Source organism: Arachis ipaensis, chromosome B10 (genome assembly GCF_059453495.1).
Source record: "Arachis ipaensis isolate K30076 ecotype BB chromosome B10, ASM5945349v1, whole genome shotgun sequence".
NCBI lineage: Eukaryota > Viridiplantae > Streptophyta > Magnoliopsida > Fabales > Fabaceae > Arachis > Arachis ipaensis.
Genome location: NC_142435.1, coordinates 12,252,621 through 12,279,393, shown reverse-complemented (window position 1 = coordinate 12,279,393; position 26,773 = coordinate 12,252,621). Strand labels below are relative to the sequence as shown.

The window sequence follows — 26,773 nt, the reverse complement described above, 5'->3', positions numbered from 1 at the left end:
AATCTGAGTTTTATCTTTTCCCATTGTGAAAGAAGAATTATATAACTTTTTTACTTAAAATATGATTCTCTAAATAGTGAGGTTAGTTATATACTTATACACTATAGTCAATAAAGATACCAAGAGTTATATAAACACTGAAGACAAAACGCTTTAACTTGTAAATGTCAATTTGTATAGAGCAATCAATTGAACTTTCAACTAATATTTTACATGTCAACATTTATAGTTTATATAAACTTAAAATATAAATAAAAAGAACTATATTATATGTACACCAAAATTAGTTATTAAAGTTAGTTATTAATATAAAATACATATTAAAATATAAATACACATTAAAAATAAATTAAATCATACATATATTCATATACAAATATATTTGTGATTGATTTTAATGACTAATTTTAATGTACGAATAGTATTTTTGAAATAAAAAATAGTAAATTTTTCACAAGTGTGAGCATATAAAGTTTATTATAATGAAGAGTAGTTACTGTCATTGTTGGATTAAATATATACTTAATATGTTTTGTTATAAATTTGATTAAAAGTATCTGGATTTTAAGATAGTAAAAAAGATAATAGATAATAGAATAATAGATAGATTAATTTATTAACTTTTTAGGTTTTTAGTTTCTTCTCTCAAAACTAATATCTCACTTTGTTTTGGATTTTTATTGGAAAATTCCACGCTTCTAGACTTCTATTATTGTAGTGTAGACCCATGTGTCTTTATTTATTTATTTATTTATTTATTTATTTATGTCCACTTTTAATGAAATTGCCTTTATTAAAAAAAATATAATAATTAAATTAATCTTTAAAATATGAGATATTCTCTAAATTTATTTTTAAAAAATTTTATTAATCAAATTAGTCTTTCAAAAATTATAAATTAATTATATTTTTTCTTTAGTTACTCCATTAATAATTTTCGTCAACGATTGATGATGTGGATTGTTAATTCATAGCATATATGACACTTAATATGTCAAATTAGACATTGATCAAATATGTTTATAAAAATCTATCAATTTAGTTGCTAAGCTATATTGAAAATATAATTTATGTAATTGGGACAAAAAACTAAATAAATTTTATAAATATATTTTGTCAATGTTCAATTACACGTCAGGTATTATATATGTTGTCAATTAATATTTTACAACATCAATTATTAACAAAAATTATTAATAAAATGATTAAATAATAAATATAATTAATTTTTAATTTTTAATAAATTAATTTAATTGAAAAAAATTTAACAATAAATTTAAAGAACATCTTATCTCTAAAAAATTAATTTAACAATTAATCTTTAAAAAATAAAAAATTAGTGAAGAGATCTTGTATTTTGATCAAATCTAAACTGAAAATCAATCAGAATGGTATCAAATCAACTTAGTGTCATAACCACTATTATTATGGCCATCTCTCACCGTTCATTCAAAAGACATCCTATTTAATTATTAGTTATTAATTGTATTTTAATTAAAGTAGGAAAGGGTGGCGAAAGAACCTTCATATGAAACAAATTGATGGCAATAATGCCGGAGTGACAGAAGGACGAAAAATATAATAATAAAAAATATAATTATAAAAAATTAATAAAAAAAATAAAAAATAAATTATTGACAAAAATTATTTTGTTAAAAAAATAAAAATATAAAAAATTAATAAAAATAATAAAAAAATAAAAAATAAATTATTGACAAAAATAAATTATTGACAAAAATTATTTTGTCAATTATTGACAAAAACTAAATAAATTTTATAAATATATTTTGTTAATATTTAATTACACATGCATCAAGTATTATATATATTGTCAATTAATATTTTACAACATTAATTATTGACAAAAATTATTAATAAAATAATTACATAATAAATATGATTAATTTTTAATTTTTGATAAATTAATTTAATTAAAAATATAATAATAAAAATAAAAAATAAATTATATACTTTTTTAATATTTTTATATTTTTATTAAAATAGACATAAAATATATTAATTTAATCTCTCTCAACATATTATTTTTATTTATATCCCTCTGTTAAATACATTGTTTCTGTATCTGAGTGTCCTGAGCAGCCCTTCATATGAAACGAATTGGTGGCAATATTCCCCAAGTCACCGAATCCAATTCTAATTTGTTTCCGTAATCTAATTCTCTTTGAACAATTTCCAAAAAATTGATAACTGTTTTGGCCTACAGGAGCCAGGAGGGTACTATAAAGTTGTGCAACGTATCTAGTTATCTACATAGTCACACCACCCAACATACATAGAATTCCTGAATCTAAACCTTAACCTTGTTCACGAAAAATTCGATAACAACCAAGTATGGTAGTAAAGGTGTATGGTCCAGCATATGCTTCCCCAAAACGGGTGCTAGTGTGTCTGATTGAGAAACAAGTTGAGTTTGAAACAGTGGATGTTGATCTTTTCAAGGGGGAACATAAGGAACCTGAGTTCCTCAAGTTACAGGTCCAACTTCTAATTTTTTGTTCTTCTAACTGAACCTCTTTTTTACCTTCTGTTTGCTTTATGTGGTTTCAAGATTTCTTCCTTCTTTTTATTTTTTTTTTTTTATGTATAATTATACGGTGGTACCTTTTCCTCTCCTAATTGTGCAGCCTTTTGGAGTTCTTCCTGTTATTCAAGATGGTGATTATACTCTCTATGGTTAGCTCACTCAACTCCGTACAAATTTCGTCAATTTTCCTTTCTCTTTCCCTTTTTTAAGTGCCATGCTTAGTAATTTAGTTTTATAAAATAATTTTAGTTGGATGGATGAAAGAAATGTGATAGTTAATTTGACGAAAGTGTGGAATCTAGCAAGATGATAATGGTATGTGTTGCCGAGAGAGCAATAGAAAAAAGGATTTGTGTCTATTCAAGTTGTGTAGAATGATACAATACAAAAGAGTATTTATAGGTATTAAGAGAATCGAAATAATAAAAATCTTGAAACTGATGTAGAATCTTTCATTTAAATTCATTCTAATGCACTTTGTGAAACCAATTCTGCAGAATCTCGTGCAATAATCAGGTACTATGCCGAAAAGTACAGAGATCAAGGGACTGAATTGCTAGGAAAGACAATAGAAGAAAGGGGTCTAGTGGAACAATGGCTTGAAGTTGAAGCCTACAATTTCCAACCTCCAATCTACAAATTAGTGGAGAATATTCTATTTGCCCCAATTCTGGGTGTTCCCTCAGATGCAAAAGCGGTTCAAGAGAGCGACGAAAAGATTGCCAAGGTTCTTGACATATACGAGGAGAGGTTGTCGAAAGCCAAGTACTTAGCTGGGGATTTCTTCAGCCTTGCGGATCTTAGCCATCTGGCGTTTGGTCATTATCTTGTGAACCAAACCGGGAGAGGGAATTTGGTTAGAGAAAGGAAGCATGTGAGTGCTTGGTGGGATGATATTAGCAACAGGCCCTCTTGGAAGAAGGTTCTTGATCAACACAAGTACCCTGTCTAATTTGTTTCTATGATCTAGTTAAGAACATAATCAGATAAAGCTACCATGCTACCAATAAGGATCATAATTTGTTTTTCTAGATTGCTTTTGTGTGTTTATCATGATGGGTGTGCAATAAGTTATTACATGAGAAATGAGAATAAATATCTTGTGTTGTTGGAGCTTCGGTTGAATACCTCTATTATCATTTAGCAACATCAGTTGAGAATGTAAAATAAGAAATTAAAGATAACATTTTTGGCTGGAATAGAACAATGAAATTCGCTCAAGTAAGCATTAAATTTGAATAATCTAATAAGTATCAACTGAGGAGGAGAAAGTATTGTTGTCCCATACAACGAAAATAGAACAAATTCATCCATAAACAAAGCATGTGCAGCATATGTCGCATTGCGTCCATCCATGACCATGATTTGTGATAACGATTAAACGTATCATATAATTGAACTTGGACTAGATTTCAGCAATCATAGATTTTACCTTTAAAGATAGGTTAGTTTCAATCAATGATTTTATCGCTTCTACAATCATCTTTAAATTCAGTTTAGCATGATCTTGACAAGTGATAATTTTGATACACATGTGGCTACTATTGTATTTCTTTATCGCCCAACAATATTTTTTTTATTAGACTAATCATAAAAATCAAACATAGTTTATTCTGTATTGTACATATTTAACATAGAATCACACCTTGTAATAAACGAAAAAGTATCTCTTAATTTCTTTATCAATTTAAATCTGAATTATAGTGTGACTCTTGAAACAAATATTATAACTTTTGAGAATTACATACAAATCTAAGTACAAACAATGTTTTTAACCACTGTAGGATCCGTGACAAATGTCTAACCGAGTAGAAAAAATCGTCGCAAAAAGTGATGCAAATTAAACAAAAATAATTTTGTAGCCGCCGTTTACAAAATTAATAATTTGATCAATTATTGAGTAGTCCAATACACCTATAGTATTGAAATTGGAAGGACATATTGGTCCGTGTGTAAAATTAACGGAACTTTGCTAAATATTTTTCAATTAAATAGTTAGAGACTATCTGACTTGTTTTCTCGGAAGGGTGAAAGGCATCCCAAAATACATATTTATTTGCATCTGAGCATGTAAATGGACTTTTTGGGTCGCATAAATAACTCATCTCAAATCTCCCTGTTCCACAACATCCCACTTGCGCAACCTCAAAACCTGAATATTTTAAAATATTTACAAATAAATAAATAAATTTGGTCTGATATTTCATTTCATTTAAATAACTGCATTTCACCATAACTTACCAATAAATAAACAAACAAATAAATAAATGAATTTAGTCTAATATTTCATGTCATTTAAATAACTGCATTTCACCATGGCTGAATATTAACGGACTATGCTTTCATTTGTTTTGAAAAATAGTTTATCAAAGTTTGTTTTCGAAAAATATATTTTTTAAAAATTGTAACATATATAAATATAAAAGTAAATTTAGATATTTATTAATATATAATGTTATATTTAAATTTTTTTAATTTTAATAAATATAATGCTCTTAAAAGCACCTGTAATATTTAAAAGCGGTAATATTTAAAAGTTATAAGTATAAGCAAATAATTTTTTATTTATTAAACACAAAACGAAGTGATTTTAGTTTTGAAAAATAGAAATTTATTTTTAAAAAAGATAAAATACTATTTTGGTAGAATAACATTTAATTCATTTAAATTTTGTTGAGACTCAAATAAAATATTTAAAATATTAGAAACCAAATTAAAAATTTTTTATTCAAACATTAAGAACTAAAATAGCATTTTTTTTCTTTTCAAAAACCTTAATAATATAGAGAAGTAAACTATGAGTTACTAATAATATCTTTGGACTACAATTTCTTAAATCATGCTTTAACCTTACAAAAAGATAATCAACTTTTTTATTTTATTTTTCGTTATGTGCAGTTAGGATCCCAAATCATAATTTGTTAGGTTGACTATCACTGATACTAGCATCTTTGTTTTAATTCCCATAATAAAATTGAAACGTATTTGAAATATTAGAAAAAAAATTAAATAAATGATATGATAAATTAAAAGTAATTTTAAACTTTTCAAAAATTTAGGAGATAAAAAATAATACATTATTCTTTATAATTGTAGTATTTTATGTCAAACGCTAAAGACCAAAAGTTACTGGATGGATATGTTTGAATTCTATTTATAAGATAGAAATATATAGATAACAAATACAAAACTTGTTTGACAATTAAGACGAGACAAAAATGCAAAAAATTTTATTGTTAAACACAAAAAGTTTTTTTTTTTTTTATCTCTTTCTCAGTATTTCGATCACGATATTTTTTGTGCAAATAAACTATTATTTTGGATTTTGGTCCTCCAAAAGATTTAAGTTTTTGACGGAATGACTATCCAAAAAAGATTTTATATTTAATTTTTAAAAATGATCACAATTTGATAAAATACACAATTCTTTTATAAGAACAAATCATCTGTTTGATCTATTTTGTTTTTGAAACATTTGAATACTTAAAATGTACATATAAAAACCCAAGAAAATATTCAATCTTCATACCTTTTTCAATTTTTTTTTGAAATATTTGCCATTTACAAAAACACAATTGCTAAAACAAATTCACTTAGTGGGAAATTACCAAATTTAAATGATAAAAAGATCTATTTTTGTAAGGAAGTTTTTCAAACATTGCATAGAAATCTAATCTTTAAAATCATTTTTCAAGTATATTTTTTATTTTTAGTGCATTTTATCAAGCTAACATTATATTTGATGGGACAAAATATCAATTTTTTTAATTATTTTTAAAAATGTTTTATTAAAATTAAATTTTTTTAAAAAGTTAAAATAATCATTTACTTTTCTAATGCATAAGCATAATCTAAGGTCAATTACTTTCTTTAACTTGAGGGAAAAAGGAGATGAATATACTTGAGATTAAAAAAAAATAAAGCTATAAACTTTACAAGGATGGCTAATAATAATTGATAATGGACTTACCAAAACGAGTAGGCTGTGTAATAATCTGCAATAGGATATCATATGCATTTGCATCAACTAATTGAAGCCAGGAAGGTCCTTGTCAAGCTTACTCACTAACCATCCCAATTTACCATTAAATTCCAAAACCACATTATTGTATTCCTCCACGCAACTATGAAACTCCATAATGTTTATGGCTCTTTCCAATGGCAAACACCCCATAGGAGGCAACCCTATCAGAGAAATTTTTCTTGCTCCAAGATGATATATTTCCTTAAAAAAAATTTCAGCTAATCCAATTAAAAAATCCTCGTATTGTTAAACTTCACTGAATTGGCACCTACGTTGAGGGAGTGTGTAATAGTTCTCTAGGAAATCATTTGTACCTATGCTAACTAAATATAATGCTTCTTTGAATATTTCATTAGCTTTCTCCTCACCAAGATGTGCCCTTAATTTTCTTTGGTACTCCTTGTAGTACTCAATTTCTTTCCATAGAGGTATCACATCCTGTAAAATAATATAAAATAATTAAATTTCCTTCTAAAAATAATGGTTTTAGTAATTTTTAAAACAAAAATTAAATCATGAAAAAAAAAATTATTATGCACAAAGTATATTAGTTCAACTTTGCTTTATAAAGGAGATTTTCCTTGTAATACGTAGCAATTAACAATAAGTTTTTCATTTAGAAATACAATTTTTAAGAGAGAAAAAAAATTAGTGTTATTTAAATGAGATTTGGTAATATTTTGTCAAAATTTTAAATTTTAAAAAAATCAGGGTATCTTTCTTTAATTTAGAATCTCTATGAGTTATTTTATTGAAATACAAATTTTTTGATATAAAAATGATAATTTGCTGATTGGACTATAATCAGATATATATTCATACCATACATATTTTTTGGTGACTTTTCATACCATACATATGATACAAAAAGATTCTACTGTGACATCTATTAAAATAATTCACAAATATTATTTTTGTTCTTTATCTATCTATATCTCTTTATCTTTGGCTCTTAATTTGTAGTTTTATTTCTTTTGATAACAATACATTTACTAAGAGTAATTTCTATTGCAAAATAGATAGAGTGGAAGTAGTAACACACACTTACAACAACATTTGAAGTAGCATTGTCAAATCCAGTTCCAACAGATGCAAAACAAACACCATTAGCAAAGTCTGTGATAAAATTGTGAAAGAATAAGAAAATAAAAGATGAAGAAATTTTATTGATTATTGATTGATTGAATTGTACTGAAGTGTATTGTAAACTATGAGGGTAAAACTAAATATATATAGAGTATTGTCCTATGAAAGATAAAAGCAAATAAAGATAAGATAAGAACAGATAAAAATAAGATAAAGATAAGATAATAAAGACTAAAATTAAAATTGAATTTTTGTATTCTGTTGGGCTGAATTTGTGGGCCATGATACTTCTTTATTGTTGTCATGAGCTAAAGTAGAAGAGTAGTTTAATACGCCCCCGCAAGCTGGTGGATGGAAGATGTCAATAATCCACAGCTTGGATAAGTTCCTAATGAAATTGTTGAGAAAAGCGCGTCTGACGTGGTGACGCGGAGGAAGATGCGTGCGGCAGAGCTTGAGCTGCCTACTGCAAAAATATAAAAGGAGATGCTGTGCTTGAGCAGCAATCTTCAAAAACTGCGTGCGGCGGAGCTTGAGCTGCCGGCGGCAAAAATATAAAAGGAGATGCTGTGCTTGAGCAGCGATCTTTAAATAATTGCGTGCAGCGGAGCTTGAGCTGCCGACGACAAAAATACATAAAAGGAGATGCTGTACTTGAGCAGCGATCTTTAAACAATTGCGTGCGGCGGAACTTGAGTTGCCGACGGCAAAAATACATAAAAGGAGATGCTGTGCTTGAGGGAGAGAGAGCAAGCAGCGATCTTCATAAAAAAAAGAATGAAAAAATAAAAAATAAAAAAATAAGCGTGTAAAACGCAACAAGATTGATCTTTAGAGGGCGCGTATGGCGCAATAAGAGTGCAGATGGAACTGCTAGAACAGATGCACATTGAGCTGCTAGAACAGATGCAGATTGAATTGCTGAAACAGAATACTGACGAAACTCCCGGAAGAAGTTGCAGATGAAATGCTAGAAGAAGGCGCAGACGGAATTGCTAGTAAAGAACCGGGATAATCAAAACTGTGGTAGAATTTTCACTTGGATGCATGTAACTAAATCTATGATTATTTATTGTGGGAGGAAGTTGAAAAAGAAGCATGGTGATTTCTCACCGAAAAGATGATAACTTATATATCCTTCTCAAGGAGGATACCATAGCTCTGATACCATGATAAAATTGTGAAAGAATAAGAAAATAAAAGATGAAGAAATTTTATTGATTATTGATTGATTGAATTGTACTGAAGTGTATTGTAAACTATGAGGGTAAAACTAAATATATATAGAGTATTGTCCTATGAAAGATAAAAGCAAATAAAGATAAGATAAGAACAGTTAAAAATAAGATAAAGATAAGATAATAAAGACTAAAATTAAAATTGAATTTTTGTATTCTGTTGGGCTGAATTTGTGGGCCATGATACTTCTTTATTGTTGTCATGAGCTAAAGTAGAAGAGTAGTTTAATAGTCTGAAATACTATAAGACGGATCTAAATATGCAGGAACAATTGGCCTAAGACCAAAGGCTCCAGAGATAAAATCAGGGGCAATTTTTCCATTTGAGAATCTCCCTGTTGAGTTTCCATCAGGAAAATCACGTCCATAAGGCTCAAAGTTGCTCATTGCAATTGTTGGAATGAAGTTGTTGTTACCAGAATCAACTGATGAGTCTCCAAACACTATTATTGCTGGAACCTTGTTTTTGTTATAATTATTATTATTATTATTGGCCCTGCTGCTATGTGAAAGGAAATGAATTTGAAACAGAAATAATGAATAACACAAAATTTTTTCCATGATAATAATATTGATTATGCTTTTGTGACAGAAATCCTATATTGAGTGCATAATACTGCAGACAGAGAGGTACTTGTGACAAGTATGCTATTTATTGAGGAGGACAGGCAGTTGTCTTGTTTAATAAGAGGGAAAAAACGTTAACTATCACAAATTAACAGTTGCACTAAGAAAATCGTCTATAATGAATAACTTTTATAAATTGTAGATTTAATCTTGAAAAAATAAGTGTATAATCAATACTGTTATCTAGATCATTTTTCATAACAATAGATATAGACTTAATTGTAATTAGTTAGTCACTTTAGTATATACTAATTAAAATATAAATTAATTTAACTAAAAAATAAAAATCTAAAATAATATTTGTTAGGTGATTAACCTTATGTACTCCTTGTATACCCCAGCCACTACAAAATTAATTATAACCATACATTAAAAAATTAGAGAAAAAAAAAAGAAAAGGAAGAGATACAGACATGGCTACTTCCAATTCAATACCAAACATAGTATATACCTTTAATTTAGGTGGAAAACTTTTGAGATGTTTGTCACATACACAGCCATTACCAAAAAGACCAAAAACTAGAACAAATTAGAGCCAAAAGAAAATGTTTTAGTTTAATACTTTTTCTTACTACTCTTTATGTTTTCAAGTAAGTATTTACTTTTTTTCTAAATAATTTGTTTTATAAATAAATGTTTATAAAATTAGAAAACTAATTAGTATATATGGGAATGAATATTGTCTGTTATTGATGAGAAAAAAGATATGACGATTAATAGATAAAGTGAAAATCAAAGATAATAATAAAATGAGAGTTGGATAGTTATTTTTTACTAGATCTTTAAGAAATTTATTCTTAACAATTTAAGTTTTAATAATGTCATTTTAAAAAAAAAATTAAATAAAAATATTTTTATGATTCAACCATTAGGTTTTTATCAGTTTGGTACTTTTAATTATTTTCTTGAGATTGAAACAATCAAATTATATTTTCTTTTAAGTGCTGGAATGAAAAATGCAAAACCAATTCTAAAACCAATGACATCATCTAATAAGATCTCACAATTTGGTGTTGAACCATAGTTTAATCCTACTCATTATAGATAATTTTTTCATAGATGCTTTGCAGTATTGCACATTCATTACACTTGAAATCGTATTTGTTATAAATAAATGTATTAAATTCACGAGTAATCCATTAATCACTCATTGAAAATCATTCAAGCATATCTTTAAGTGCTGTCCAAATTTTGGCTAATCCTATCATGTTTGAAACAGAGTTAATCAACAAAAATTGAAAAATTGTCCATGTTGCAAGAACTCACTAGGTAACTGACGTCTATACAAAACCTCTATCTTAAGTACAAACTAAAGGTCATTCACAAATCTCCCTTGATTTTGAGGGACTGATAAGAGAAGTGCAACTAATAAAGAATCTTCAACTAAATTAGTTAGAATAGGTCAATGATAGTTAGTGTTAGTTAGACCTCTCATCGAGTTTGTTATATTCTATATATAGCCGTGCTTCAGGGGTAGTGTACCAAACAAAATCATAACTCATTTTCTTTGCATTACTTGCATTTTAAGAAATTATAATTTTTCTCAATTCAGTTCTCTCTAATATAATCTCTTTTTACTATCAGTTCAAGAACTTCAATAAATTTAAATACTAATATCAAATGCTTCAAGGAAAAATTTGTTATCTGAAAACTAAGGATAATTAGTTGAATGTTGAGACAATTAGTCAAGGTCGAAAAAATGAAAAGATTGTTCATAAATACGAACATTTTTTGGTAAAGACTTGGTTGTCTGTCAAAAGATTTATAGAACAATCCACATGGGTTTTTGGATAAGAATGAAGATTTGAGCAGAAAGCAACAACTAAAATAATGATTAAGAATTTAGAAGATCATGCAACATGAAAATTTAATGTCACCAGTCTAGTTTCTTCTATAAATGTATTATGTCTATAAATATATAAAGAAGTTGGAGTCAAGCCATATTTTCATTCTATTATATAAACACATGTACTCTGAAAAATTTTGGATTATACTGATGAAAGGAAGGATACATTGTCAATGCACGTGAGAGTTTAGAACAAATTTAATTTTTGTTCTATTTATATTTTTGTATTCTATTTTTTTATCTTTATAAATTTTGCAATTTATCATTTCACAATTTATATTTTCTTAAATTTTATATTTCTGCTAGTTTCATTCAATTTTTTTTTTGTATTTTTACGCATTTTAATACAAATTATTTATTATTTTTTTTTTATGTGATTTTTCTTATTTACGAAGACATGTTTAAACTTTATTTTATTACTTTGAGCTATTTAATATTACTATAAATTTATTGTGCAACTCACAAAATGAAATTATGTTTATTTTTTGAATTGAAATTATGATACAAATTTGATTTATCTTTATTTTGAACAAAATTTAAACAAATTAGTTACTCACTAAGATATATTGAACTGCGTGCATGATTAAATATTATGAGTAATAAGGCTTTCGAGAAATATTGGATAAAAAAATAATTTTGGTAAGAAATTTTGATAGATTGAGTAATTGGAATAATGAATCATCAAACATACAAAAAGTTAAGAAGATAAATAATAAAGATGGATGATTTGATTTTGAAGTTGACAGATAATTAAAGGTTCACGGTAAATTTAATACGTTATGGACCTAATCTAACAAAAGATAAGTTAAGGGGATGGTAACACAGATACCATAGACCAAAAGAATGGGGCAATGGGCCACTCATAAATATAGGTAGTTATATTACACAGCTAATGTTTTCTTAAATTTATCAATGTATTTATTACAGGGCCTGTAGACATTAAATTCTGATAAATTCAAAAGTTAAAAATAAATAAAAGTCGGTTTATACTCTGTTCATTAAACATTTTATTTTAATTGTGTGATAGACGAAAGAAAATAATTCACATCAAAAAATAATTTTAAAATATCTTAGAATTAAAGAAATATTTAGTCATTGTATAAAATTACAAAAAAAAATTTACCATTAAATGAATTATTATATATTTATGTATTTTTTTGGTATATTACTTCATATATTTTTTAAAAAAATATTCAACCACTAAAATAACTAAATTTAACATAATAAAATAATCAAACATGTTATAACTTAATAATCATTTTTTTTCATAAGCATCGTATCTTATACTATAGCTATTTTTTGGTTTCTATGTAGAATGTCTCTGTTTTTTCACATACTTGTTCATGTTCAGTTTTTTCCTACTCCTCTAGTAATGAAATTATAATTGCCTAAAATTATTCAAAATGTAATTTTTAATATCAAATTAAAATCTTAATCAAGTACTTAGTGTTTAGAATTAATTTGATTTTTTAAATCTCCTAAATTTGTTTGATTTCTTATTTCAATTTCTCTTTCTTCTCTTTTGATATAATATTTTTTTGGTATACAAATGAGCCGAAGACCAGAAAAAAAAAAAAAAACTACGTGAAAATCAGGTATATTTGTAGGGAGACGTACTCTCGTTACATCAAGTATTCCAATTGGATCCTAGTTAGCAGGTATTACAATTGAGGAATTATTTTTGTGTCCTTTAGGCGGTGGACATTGATTCAACAATAAGTTGACAATGAGCCACAGCTATTGAAAAACGGTGGTGGATTATGCAATATAATTGAAGGGAAAAGGATAAAAATGCAACATTTTAAATTCAAATTAATTTAATTCTCACTAGTTTACTATTTAAACATAAAAATTAATTTTTAAATCATTCTAATTCTCATTTTATATGACTTATTCCAAAATTGATTTAGAATTCAATTTGATTCCAAAATTTTTCACTTCTCATTTTCCAACACACAAAAAAAATTTAAGATGGAATTCATATAGTACTTGAATTTTATTTTTTATTGAGAAATGTTAGAGACAGAATTTATTATTTTTTATCATTAGTTAGTCACTAATATTTTAAAAATATAAGATAAAATATATTGTTGAATTATTTCATATTTTTTTGTTTTTACAAAGTAATTAGCCACCAAAATAATATAATCAAACTTATTACAATAGAACAAATAAACCTGCCATAACGCAAATTGTAAGACCCAGATTTTGAAAATTAAATAATAAATTATTTATGATTTATTTTATTTATTCGAAAGCATATTTTCAAAAAATTTTGTATTAATTGAGTACTTTTAATTATTGATTTAAAGCTTTAGTGATTTAAAAACAAGAGGATTTTATATGCGCTAATTTGAATAATTAGATTTTGAACTTTATTTTATAATTTTAAAAAAAATTAATGATATTATCTCTAATTATTGAATTAGAATCTTTATTTAAAAAATAAATTGTAAGTTGATAACTAAATAGTATTTTTATAAAAATTATTTAATTAAATTTGATTTCAAATTATTACTCTGTTACTTTTAATTTTATTAAAATTACTAAAGTATCTAAAATTCCCAATTTCAAACCCTAATTTCACTAACCATAACCCCTATTATCCAACTCACACACGTACTCCCCACGTGGTCACCTCTCAGTGAGCCACGCTCATTCTTCTCACCGCCTCACCCACTGCCAAGTCTCCCTAGTTATACACACAACACAACTAAAACAAACACACACACAGAAAGAAAACAAAAGAAAGGGAGAGAGCGATCTGAGAGAAAGCAGAGGGCATCCGAGAAGAAGGAAGGGAGGGGAGGCTCGCCGCCGTCGGGGCTAGGTGTCATCGCTCCCGGCGCCGTCGCTGTCGCGGAGAGGAAAGGAGGGGTTGGTGTCGCTGCTGCACATGGTGGGAAAAGAGGAAGACCACGCTGCTATTGCCATCATCGTTATTGTCAAGAGTGAAAAGAGATGCCACTGGGGCTGCTGCTGTTGTGGGTGTTGCCGTTTCTAATTACTGCTTCACTCCACCATGACTGAACCCTATCTTCTTTACCCAATAGAGCTTATGGCGCTGCTGTGAGAACCACTGTTGGAGAGGACAAGCTACTGCTGCTACCTTGGTTCTACATCGGAGCTGCTGTTACTGCCACCACCATAGGTGATTGGCGTTGCTGCTGTTTCAATTGATGCTACTGCCGCTGTTGTTCCGACTGCATTGGGGTGTCGCCGCTGCTGATTCAAAACAAAAGAGGGTTTGTTGGGTTAATTTCGAAGTTCGACCAATTGAGGTAAGAGATTTGTTTTAAAAGTAAAGGTTTTAACTCATGAATGCTACTAAAATTAACTGAGTAACTGCAAATGGTTTATGGTTGCTTTGTGTGAATAATTGACGGAGTTGAGTTGAATTATATCTGTAGTTGGTGATTGATTTGATGATTTAATGTAGTAATTATTAATGATGATGGTGTGTATTTTGAAGTTATACTTGTTGCTAGTATCTGTTTATGATGATTTTGCGTACTGAATGTTGTAAGAGATAGGATAAATGGTGTTACTTTTGTTGCTGAGCTTGCTGGTGTGAATTGATGAGTGTATATGGAAAATTATGCTTGGCATTATGTAGAAAAGTAAAGGTTTGATGATGTTTAAGTACTTGAAATCGTGTAAATTGTTGATTCTGGGTTCTTGGGCTGTGTTGGCAATGAAGACAATTTCGAATAACTGACAAGAGGTTAAACGTGTGATTTTGGAAGGGTTATAAGTTCAAATGTGGTTTTTGATAAGTAAGGTTGTTGGAAATGCTTAAGGCAGAATTTCTGCATACATGACAGTAGAAAGAATCAATTTCTGGGAGCAGTCTAGGTCATAATTTTGAATGAAACTATTTTTCTATGAAACTTTAATGTGTTTTGAGCATCTCAAAAAATTCAGAATTTATTGATGAGTGGTTTGGGAGAAATGAATTTTTGAAGATTGATGGTTTCTGCAGAAAATTCTGTTTCTTTACTGCAGAAGCACTAACTTCCAACTCACTTAACTTTCAATTCTGGTAAGTATTTGAGCTGAAACCAACGGCATTTTCAAGCTTTCTGTGTCCACAATCTTCATTTTAAATTTCATGTCAATACCCTATTTAACCAAGTAGATATGTTGAAAAGAGTATAGATAGCTCACTGGATTTTCGAAATCGAATTCTAAAAGGCATGGCTGTGTTTCTCACTTCATAACTTTTTCATATCACATGGTATTAATCTGGAATTTGATTCAATAGAAAGCTAAAAGAGTCTTGTTTGAGGTCGTGAATTTTGAAAGGCATTGGGTAAAAATTGGATTTTTAAGGAATTTATCAAACTTACTACTTGCTGCTGTTTTTCTGCATTTTCTTAGGAAACAATAACAGAATTTTAAGAGAGATGGTACAAGTTTTTATTGTGACCAAATTACCTCAACACCAAGTTTTGCTTTTAAATCATTAGTACTATAACAACTAGGAAGGGTTTAAAGTTAATTGGTGATGCGGAGGTATATATAGTTAAGCGGTGATGCGGAGGTATGTTTAATAATATGGTGATGCGGAGGTATGAGTATGTAATTGGTGATGCAGAGGTATATGCAACAAACCAGAGAGATAATAGGGATTTAACTCCTTTTAAGTATACTTATAAAAGGAGAGGAGAAAAAGTAGCAAACTGAATTTTAAATTTTGAAACTCCACATCTTTAGGACAGTAGTTATAGGAGTAGATATTATAAATAGGAAGACTGGAAAAGCTAGTAGGCAGGAAATAAGTGGAGTGAAAATCTAGTAGGAGAGAATTGACCTCTCGAAAGTCAATTATTCTTGTTTTTCTTTCATTTAAATCTATAATAGTTATTCTGTCAGTGGGGTAATTATCACATCGATAATTCCTTCCTCTGTTCAGTTACTCTGTTCTTTCCTTCTACCCTTATCTTCTACATTCAATTCTGCCCTAACAGTAAGGATACTAGAGCAACCATAACAATGGTATCAGAGCATGGTTGTCGGCGCCATGGAAAGAGCTACCTATAGGCTGGATTAAGGTGAATACCGAATACTGATAGACCATAGCAAAGTGGCTACCATTGGGTCAGTGTCGATAGAGTGAAGCCGCCGTGGACGCCGGCTTAACAATTGGTATCAGAAGTTCGATCTGGGCTTCTTCCTGTGAATGGTTTCCACACGCAGCGGAGGTGCGATGGAGGATCGGGTTGAGAGTCTGGAGAAACAGTTGAATGAGTTTCGATCTGAACAAAACAGAATAATGGAAACGATGACGAAAAGGATGGATGAATTGGTGATGCGAATTCCACAACAGGATTCGAGCAGTGGGAACTCACGCATCAACGATTCGGGTGGCGGACGTCAGCGAGATCCAACTCCAAACAGGGGTGATCTCAATCGCAGAGTGGACATTCCTTCCTTTGATGGCTCGGATGCGAGTGGGTGGTTGGTTCGAATGGATCGTTATTTTCGCATATCGAGGATTCAGGTGGAAGAGAAACTCGAGTACGCGGTGCTTGCACTTCATGGGGAAGCTCTAACGTGGTTTGAATGGTGGGAGTCTCAATCCACCTTCCCTTCATGGATTCGTTTTAAACATGATTTGCTCAAACGATTTGAGCCAGGTGCAGATGCGAATCCTCTTGCGCCATTATTGCAAGTGAGACAACATGGGTCGGTTATGGAGTATCGGAGGGACTTTGAGATAGCGGCTAGGGCACATAGACATTTGGAAGGAGATACTTTGTTGTGCATGTTCCATGAAGGACTCAAACCGTCGATCAAAGCGGAGATGCGAGTTGCCGAGTTTGAAAACCTCCAGGCGCTGATGGATAGGGCCATGATGTTAGAGTCGAGGAATGAAGCGTGGCGTGAAGAAGGAACGCACCCAGGAGGAAGACGATATGAAAATACTAACCGTCTGGGCTGGAGCGGGGCCAGGTCCAATAATTGGGCTCAGCCCACTTCACAATCCCCTTCAGTAACTAAACAGCCCACACCCATCCCACATAGTAAAATAGAATCCAATACTTCCTCGGCTCCTTCCACCACTAACATAACAAAGCCTTTATCACGATGGATTTCACATGAGGAATGGAGTGAGAGACAGCGCAAAGGTCTCTGTTTCCGATGCAGGGACAAGTGGAATCCTGGCCACGCATGCAAGTTCAGACATCAACAACTCATTCTCTTGGGGGAGGAGGAGGAACAACCCGAGGATTGTTGCGAAGATTCGGCCTCGGAGGAACCTGTAGTGACCATTAACAGTCTTTCTCTTCGTCTCTCTTCTCTAAGTTATTGGGGACTTACATCACACCAAACTTTGAAGGTACGAGCTACTATAAACGGTGTTGAGGTGGTCGTATTGGTTGACCCAGGGGCTGAGGCAAATTTTATTTCATCTTCTCTCGTCTCTATACTGGGTTTGCCATTGGTACACCTGCCTCCTTTCCGAATTGAGGTTGGAAATGGAGCAATCGAGCAAGGGTTAGGGGGCTGTGAAAAAGTGGAAATATTGGTACAAGGACTTTCTATTGTGGCGGATTTCTTGGTGATGGAATTGGGACGTTCTGAAGTAGTTTTGGGTGCAAGGTGGATTGCTAGTTTGGGCAAATTTGAAGGGGATTATAATGCCTTATCCTTGAGCTGGATGTTGAATGGGAAGAAGGTGACCTTGCAAGGTGATCCCTCTTTAGGGAGAAGTCGAGCTAGTGCAAAAGTGACTTTAAATGCCCTGAGAAATAATGAAGAGGGCTTTCTCGTAACCCCTGTGTTCATTGCCGATTCTACAGAAGCCCAACTATCTGTTTCGTCAGCCACTTTGGCAATTTTGCAGCGATTTGAGGATGTCTTTCAGTCCCCATCTAGTCTTCCTCCACAAAGAACTCACGACCATGCTATCGTATTAAAAGACAGTGCAGAGATTCCAAACATTAGACCTTACAGATATCCACATTATCAGAAGGCAGAAATGAAAAAAATAATTGATGAAATACTGCAGATTGGGATTATTCGGCCCAGCACAAGCCCCTTCTCGAGCCCGGTAATTCTGGTAAAGAAAAAGGATGGTGGGTGGCGGTTTTGCGTCGACTATAGGGCCCTCAATAAGATCACGGTGCCAGACAAATTTCCTATTCCTATTATAGAGGAGCTATTGGATGAGCTCGATGGTGCAACAGTGTTTTCCAAATTGGATCTCAAATCCGGATATCATCAAATTCGAATGAAGGAGGAGGATATTCATAAGACAGCTTTCCGCACCCACGACGGCCATTACGAATTCCTTGTAATGCCTTTTGGCCTCACAAATGCTCCATCCACTTTTCAAGCTCTCATGAACACTGTACTTCGTCCGTTTCTCAGAAAATTTGCTCTAGTTTTCTTCGATGACATCCTTATTTATAGCAAGGATCTCATTAGCCACAGAGGTCATTTGCAGAATATTTTTGAGGTACTAAGACAGCACAGTTTATTGGTAAATAAAAAGAAGTACTGTTTTGAAGCAACGAGCATTGAGTACCTTGGCCACGTTATCTCTGCCGAAGGGGTGGCGGCTGATCCTAAGAAACTCAGAGATATGCTTGACTGGCCTCCACCAAAAGATATTCGCAGCTTGAGGGGTTTCTTGGGCTTAACCGGATATTATCGGCGTTTTGTAAAGGGGTATGGTGCTATTGCTGCTCCTCTCACCCAACTTCTCAAAAAGGACTCTTTTAATTGGGGTAAGGATGCTGAATCTGCTTTTCAAATGCTCAAAACAGCTATGGTCTCAGTTCCGGTTTTAGCCGTTCCTTGCTTTTCTAAACCCTTCCAGCTGGAAACCGATACCTCTGGAAAGGGTGTGGGTGCTGTCTTGATGCAGGAGGGTCGGCCAATTGCTTTTATGAGCCAAAAACTCTCGGAAACAGCCCAGCGGAAATCTGTCTACGAAAGAGAGTTGATGGCAATTGTCCTAGCTGTTCAAAAATGGAAACACTATCTCATGGGACAGCAATTCACGGTTTTTACTGATCAACAGTCCTTGAAGTTTTTATTAGATCAGCGAGTCGCAGATGAAGGCCAGCAGAAATGGTTATCCAAGTTACTGGGATACAATTTTGACATTAAATATAAGGCAGGGACAGAGAACAGGGTGGCTGATGCCCTTTCTAGGAAATTTCATTTCTCCTCCCTGTCTTTTTCCATGGCAGCAGAGTGGGATGATATGGAGGCTGAAGTATTGGCTGATGAGAAATTAAATGGGATTATGCAGAAGTTATTGATGGGGGAAGAAACTACACCCGGTTTTGCATTAATGAATGGAAAACTCAAATATAAAGGGAGGCTAGTGCTTGCAAAAACCTCTAAATGGATTCCAAAAATTCTGATGGAATTTCATAGCTCCAAGCTGGGTGGCCATTCGGGCTTCTTTAGAACTTACAAGAGGATTTCTGCTATCCTTTACTGGGAGGGTATGAAGGCAGCAGTGATGAACTTTATTAAAAGCTGTGAAATTTGTCAGCAGAACAAGCACTCTACCTTGCAACCTGCTGGTCTCCTACAACCGCTGCCGATTCCTTCCAATGTATGGGCTGACATCTCAACGGATTTCATAGGAGGATTACCCAAAGCCAAAGGGATGGATACGATATTTGTGGTGGTGGATCGCATGACTAAATATGCTCATTTCTTCCCACTTTCACATCCCTTTACGGCGAAGGATGTTGCTGTTTTGTTCATTAAGGAAGTGGTACGCCTCCATGGTATTCCATCTTCAATTGTCTCCGATCGAGACAAAATATTCATGAGTGCTTTCTGGACTGAAGTTTTTAAACAGGCCGGTACTACTTTGAAGATGTCCTTGGCCTATCACCCACAGACTGACGGCCAAACTGAGGCGGTGAATAAATGCTTAGAAACCTACCTGCGATGCTTAACTGGTGCTAAACCTAAACAATGGCCAGCGTGGCTTTCTTGGGCAGAGTTTTGGTATAATACCTCATACCATGGCTCTATTCGGATGACACCTTTTCGAGCGTTATATGGCAGGGAACCTCCAGCTTTATTACGAGGAGGGATGGAATCTTCAGTGGAGGAAGTGAGGGTCTTATTGGAGGAACGAAATCAGATGCTGGATGAAATTCAATTTCAACTTAATAAGGCTCAGAACAGAATGAGACAAAGTGCAGACAAGAAAAGACGTGATGTGTCTTTTGCAGTAGGGGACTTTGTGTATCTCAAACTTCAACCATATCGGATGAAGTCCTTGGCGACCAGATCAAATCAGAAGTTGGGTGCAAGGTTTTATGGTCCTTTTGAGGTGCTAGAAAGGATTGGGGCAGTGGCCTACAGGCTGAAATTGCCTGACACCGCAAGAATACACCCTGTTTTTCATATTTCCTAGTTGAAGAAAAGTGTTGGACCCTCCTTACATCCTCAACCATTACCCGAAGCACTCACGGAAGAAGGGGAATTGCTGGTCGAACCTGAACACGCCGTTGACAGCCGCTACAACAATCAGGGAGATCTTGAGGTCCTTATCAAATGGAAAGAACTGCTAGATTTCGAGAACACTTGGGAGTCAGCAGCAACATTACAAACAACATTTCCCTCTTTCCACCTTGAGGACAAGGTGGCTCTTCATGGGAGGGGGGTATTGCAACAAACCAGAGAGATAATAGGGATTTAACTCCTTTTAAGTATACTTATAAAAGGAGAGGAGAAAAAGTAGCAAAATGAATTTTAAATTTTGAAACTCCACATCTTTAGGACAGTAGTTATAGGAGTAGATATTATAAATAGGAAGGCTGGAAAAGCTAGTAGGCAGGAAATAAGTGGAGTGAAAATCTAGTAGGAGAGAATTGACCTCTCGAAAGTCAATTATTCTTGTTTTTCTTTCATTTAAATCTATAATAGTTATTCTGTCAGTGGGGTAATTATCACATCGATAATTCCTTCCTCTGTTCAGTTACTCTGTTCTTTCCTTCTACCCTTATCTTCTACATTCAATTCTGCCCTAACAGTAAGGATACTAGAGCAACCATAACAGTATAATGAAATGAAAGAAAATGAAAAGTCATGAATGGAATAAATGAATGAGAATTGTATGTTAAATGGGCCTTGTGCCAACTGCTAATGCGAAATTGCCCGCCTAATTGATAGCCTGAGATTGCTAATGCGGGAATGTTCGCCTAATTGATAGCACTGTTCCTTACTGTGATACACATTGAACTGTTATTATAATGAGGCCTAATTGACACGGGTAACCGTGATGCCAAGGTGTCTAATTGACACAGTAAAGGGACCATATTCGGAGTTCACTCCGAGTAACGTCGGGTTGCGGGTAGACAACCAACGCATGAGCTCATGGTCTGCGCTAGGAACAGGCATGCATCATCTTGTTTGCGCATTTACATTTGATTGTGTTTGCTTTATTTTTATTTATTTGTGATTGTGCTGTTATTTTGGTGATGTGCCCGTGTGCTTTATAGATACTTTACTTGTGTTGTGGTCTTGATAATGTATTTAGGAATGTTGTTTATGGATAAGGAATTGTTTATGTGACTGGGATTTTGTTTAAGTAACGTGATTTAAAGAAAGGAATTTAAAGCAGTTTTAAGTGAAATTGTTTTTGTGATATGAGCTAGCTATTTGTATTTACTCTGTTTTTTTGCGGCATTCACATTCCCTACTAAGAACGTGTGGCTTTGTTCTCACTCCAAAGTTTTTTAAAAAAATCATTTTTAGAGGTACAGACAAGATGGCTAATTGAAAAGCTACGGACGAATAGAAGGCTTGTTTGGCTAGTTGCTTTTGGGTTTATTTCCCCTCGCCCTTGATGTTGAAAAGTGTTGTATTTTTACAGAGGGGTAGGTTGTATTTAAGTCTTGTATGAATAATTATTATGTATTAATATTAATTATGTGAGTATATGTTTATCTGACATAGTTGAGTTGAAGTATATACCAAACTAAAAGGAATTTTTTTTTTCTTAAAATCTATCGATCAGTTATTGTGTAGAGGCTCAATATTAAATAGCTAATAAAAGAAAAATAGAGTCGTAACGCCTTATTCTTAGTACGATCATGACGTGCTGAAGGCTAGGGTGTTACACAAATAACCAAACTTGTATACAACAACATCATTCAAAAATTTTTATAAACACTGAATACGAATTCTTATGTAGTATTTGATTAGCAGCTAAATTTTTTTTATACATAGTATAATTGTTCCTTTAAAATAACTAGAGTAAAACCCCACTATAGTTCCTATTCATTTGGTTGCCTCCTCCTCTTTCTTCTGCTTTTGTTTTGCCGTAGCATGTTGCCTCTTTCTCTTGGTTCTTATGTCTTTTTTTTACTGCCGCATATTGCTTCTATTTCGCTGTTGTATATCGCCTCGTCTTTCTTTTCTTGTGCTTTCACTATGCCAGCGACGTCCTCTTCTGTTTTCACTTCAGATTAAATCTTTTAGATAATTAAGAGCTCATCATTACTATAATCATTGCCATAATCATCTCTTCTGAATTTATGATCTCTCTAATATCCTCCCTCATGTTCTAATCGTTTCAAGATGCACGGTTCGCAAGAATAAGTTCGTTGATATTGTTGGTAAAAACGTCTTCAATCACATCAACTACTTTTTCATTATTCATGTTATTTGTATTAGCTTTTTTTATATAATTGTTGTATCAAATAAAAATAGGAATAGACATATCCATCGATAATATATAAGTTTGTTCAAAGAAGGAATTAACAGTAATAAAAAAATAGTTAAGTATGATTTTGGTCTTTAAGATATAGATAAAAAAAATTTTGTTCTCAACCTATTTTTACATACAAAATCGTTTCTAAGGTTTAACTTAATTTTAAAATTGTGTTTTTTACTTAAAATCTTAAAATTTATTGTCAAATTACTCCTAAATATAAAAATTATAAAATAAAAAAAAATAACGAGAGGGAGAAAGGGAATCACAAGGAAGGGAAGAAGGGAAAGAAAGGAAGAGGGAGAAAAGGGGGACGGCGCCGGCGAGGCTTGGAACCACCGTCGCCGTCGGGAATCAAAACCAGAGGAAGAGAGAGCTCGCGAAGAAGAGAGGAGATGCGAGCCAGTGATGCACTAGAGAGAGGAAGAGGAAGGAGGTGATGTCCCGCGCCTTGCCGCCGTCGAGGAGGTCGTGAAGAGAGAGAAAATGCACAGTCAAGGAGAGGAAGAGGGGTGCCTCGTCGCCGTCGTGCTCTGCCACTACCACTGCTACTGCCCTCACCACCGCTTCGCGTCCTCGCTGCTGCTCCTCCCTAGGGTTCTAATTCTGTTTCTAATTTGTTGATTTTGTTAATTACATTATTGATTTGTTGATTTTGTTAATCACATTATTTCTGATTCTAATTCCATTGATGTTGTTGTCTCTGATTCCATTGTTCTTCTGCTGTTTCTTCTGCTTCTGATTCTAATTTTATTGTTGTTGTGCTTCTGATTTTGTTTCTTCTGATTTTGATTTTGCTTCTAGTTCTGATCTTTCATTTATTTCTTCTGTTGTTGCTACTAGTTGAAATGAATTGTGTTTTGATTTTTTATATTTGAAATGCAGATTTGTTTTTTCACTTTTGTTTCTGCTTCTATTTCTGATTCTATTTTTTATGTTTATTACATTGGTTCTGCTTCTGATTTTATTGTTGTTGTTACTGATGATGTGATGAAAAAGAAGAAGAAAAAGAAGAAGAAGAGATGTTGCTGTGATGGAGAAGAATATAAATTGGGTATTTTGGTGAAGAAGAAGAAGGGTATTTTGGTCCGAAGGACAATTTAAAAATCAAGTTAAACCTTGTGGACGATTTTGTATGCAAAAAAAAGTTGGGGACGAAAAAAATTTTCGACCTATACCTTAAGAACTAAAATCATACTTAACAAAAAAAAATTATTTAGTTGTATGAGTATTCAAGAAAATTTTAAAGAATTCAATACTTGTATTGCCAAGATTGCTGTCGAGGACAATGACCCAATCAGGAACCTGCCAATAAAACTACTATAGAATCTCAATAGCAGTTGTCTTCTACCCCTCAAGTCTCAAACTGTTCAAAGAATTTGGTAAATATATCGACAACTTAGTTGTAACCTCCTTAATCAACTGCATATAACCATCTGCACCAACTGTGCAATGGAGATTCTATTAGTAGGCAACAATACAATGGTAGGAATTTCTGTGAAAGTGAAATAAGCAGACAAAGAAGTAGAGGTATCTCTAATTGGGAGCGGGATGTCACGGCCTTGGACACACTCCAACGCTACCGTGCCGGCACTCGGACTTACTCAACCTCTTGAGCTAAGACCAAGTCAGCCTAACCCTCAATACTTAGCAAGAAAGCTAAGAATACAAGAGAACACAAGAGAAAGGAAGCTTTGGTGGAAGAACACTTTATTGCTCAAGTGTGGTTACAAATGATTCACACACACCCAAACTCTAACTCTCACCCCTATTTATAGCCATCCACCTCCTCAATGGATGGTTAGGATTAAATCTAGTCAACGGTCCAGATTAATCATCCAGAACCTTCTTTACAAATATCTATCCTACCACAACTCTCTAAATGTTTCTAGATCATTCCATACCACTCTTTATACTTCTATATACATCTACACTCTTCTAGAATACTCTATGACCTTCCAGAGTCTTCTAGAACCTTCTAGGGTATTCCGGGACCTTCTAGGACATTCTAGAACGTTCCGGAACCATCTAGAGTATTCTCAAACACTCTAGAAAACCATACAAACACTGTTAAATCTAACCTTCTAAAATTTACCGTGACATTCTCCCCCACCTAATGCGCAGACGTCCTCGTCGCGTTCTGTTCATGATAGCGCTCTAGGTGTTCTTGGAATTGCCACAGGTCTTCGCGAGTTTCCCAACTAGCTTCGGTTATCGGGAGCTCTTTCCACTTGATCAAGTATTGGATACTTGGTGGCACCCCTCTTCGTCGCACGATGCGATTAGCTAAGATCTCTTCGATTTCTTTATCAAAGGATCTAATTACCACAGGCGGAGCGCGACTTGAGTCACCTCTACTCGGTTCGTCTTAGTCTCCATGATATGGTTTAAACATACTCACATGGAAGACCGGGTGGATCTTCACAGAGGGAGGGAGTTGTACTTTGTAAGCAACCTTCCCAACACGTCCAATGATCTCAAATGGCCCTTCGTATTTGCGGATTAAGCCCTTATGAACCTTGCGAAAGGTTTTGAATTGTTGTGGAAGAAGTTTGATCATTACTTTGTCTCCCACTTGATAGCTTGCATGCCTCCTCTTCTTATCTGCCAATTTCTTCATCCTCTTGGCAGCTTTGTCGAGGTAAGAACGAGTGACATCTGCTTGTTCTTCCCATGACTTAATCATATGATAAGCTCCAGGGCTCTTCCCTGAGTAAGAGGAAGAAAGAGAGTGAGGTGTAAGCAGCTGTTATCCAGTCACAATCTCGAATGGGCTCTTTCCTGTAGACTCACTCCTTTGCAGATTGTATGAGAATTGAGCAATGTCTAAGAGTTTTGTCCAACCCTTCTGATTAGTGCTTACAAAATGCCTCAAGTAACACTCAAGTAAGGCATTCACTCTCTCAGTCTGTCCATCGGTTTGAGGATGGAAGCTTGTTAAGAAATGAAGCTCCGACCCAAGGAGTTTGAACAGCTCTGTCCATAGTCGTTCTGTGAAGCGTGGATCTCGATCACTAATGATGCTCTTAGGCAATCCCCAGTACTTCACCACATTCTTGAAGAATAGTCGTGCTGATTCCTCTGCAGTGCAGTCAGTAGGGGCAGGTATAAAGGTAGCATACTTCGAAAATCGATCCACTACCACGAGAATAGATCCAAACCCCTCGGACTTCGGTAAGGCAGAGATGAAATCTAGAGAGACACTTTCCCACGGTCGCTCTGATGGAGGCAGAGGTTCCAACAACCCGCTTGGTGTCTTGTTTTCAATCTTATCTTGTTGGCACACAAGACAAGTCTTCACATAGCTCTCCACTTCATCTCTCATTTGAGGCCAATAATAAGAAGATTCAATGAGTGCCAAGGTCCTTCGCTAACCTTGGTGACCAGCCCACTTGGTGTCGTGGCATTCCCTCACTAATTTTCTTCTTAGATTTTCCCATTTAGGGACGTATAGTCTTCTTCCTTTAGTGTAGAGAAGGTCGTTTTCTAACCAAAATTTTTTGGTCTTACCTTCTCTAGCCAACTCCACCAACTTCTTGGCTAATGGATCGTGATGCAACCCTTCCTTGATGATATGCATAATATCTCCTTCAACCATAGAAATGGCCGCTAACTCAGCCTTGCGACTCAGCGCATCTGCTACCACATTAGTCTTGCCTGACTTGTATTCGAATTCGAAATCAAACTCAGCCAAGAAGTCTTGCCACCT

The 26,773-nt window shown here is 33.2% G+C and overlaps 1 protein-coding gene, 1 long non-coding RNA gene and 1 pseudogene across 2 annotated transcripts; 2 read left to right on the top strand and 1 right to left on the bottom strand.

The window, feature by feature from the left end:
- The first annotated feature begins 2,038 nt into the window (after positions 1 to 2,038).
- Positions 2,039 to 3,658, top strand: LOC107623061 (glutathione S-transferase F9). Its single transcript, XM_016325197.2, has 3 exons — positions 2,039 to 2,496; positions 2,646 to 2,694; positions 3,043 to 3,658. The coding sequence occupies exons 1-3, from the start codon at positions 2,353 to 2,355 to the stop codon at positions 3,495 to 3,497; spliced, it is 648 nt and encodes a 215-aa protein (XP_016180683.1). The 5' UTR covers positions 2,039 to 2,352; the 3' UTR covers positions 3,498 to 3,658.
- An 828-nt stretch (positions 3,659 to 4,486) lies between these two features.
- On the bottom strand, positions 4,487 to 9,295 carry LOC107620133 (GDSL esterase/lipase At2g42990-like; annotated as a pseudogene).
- A 4,799-nt stretch (positions 9,296 to 14,094) lies between these two features.
- LOC148579166 (uncharacterized) lies at positions 14,095 to 26,337 on the top strand. Its single transcript, XR_015905400.1, has 2 exons — positions 14,095 to 14,647; positions 24,064 to 26,337. It is a non-coding gene; the product is annotated as an uncharacterized LOC148579166 (long non-coding RNA).
- Positions 26,338 to 26,773: the final 436 nt, after the last annotated feature.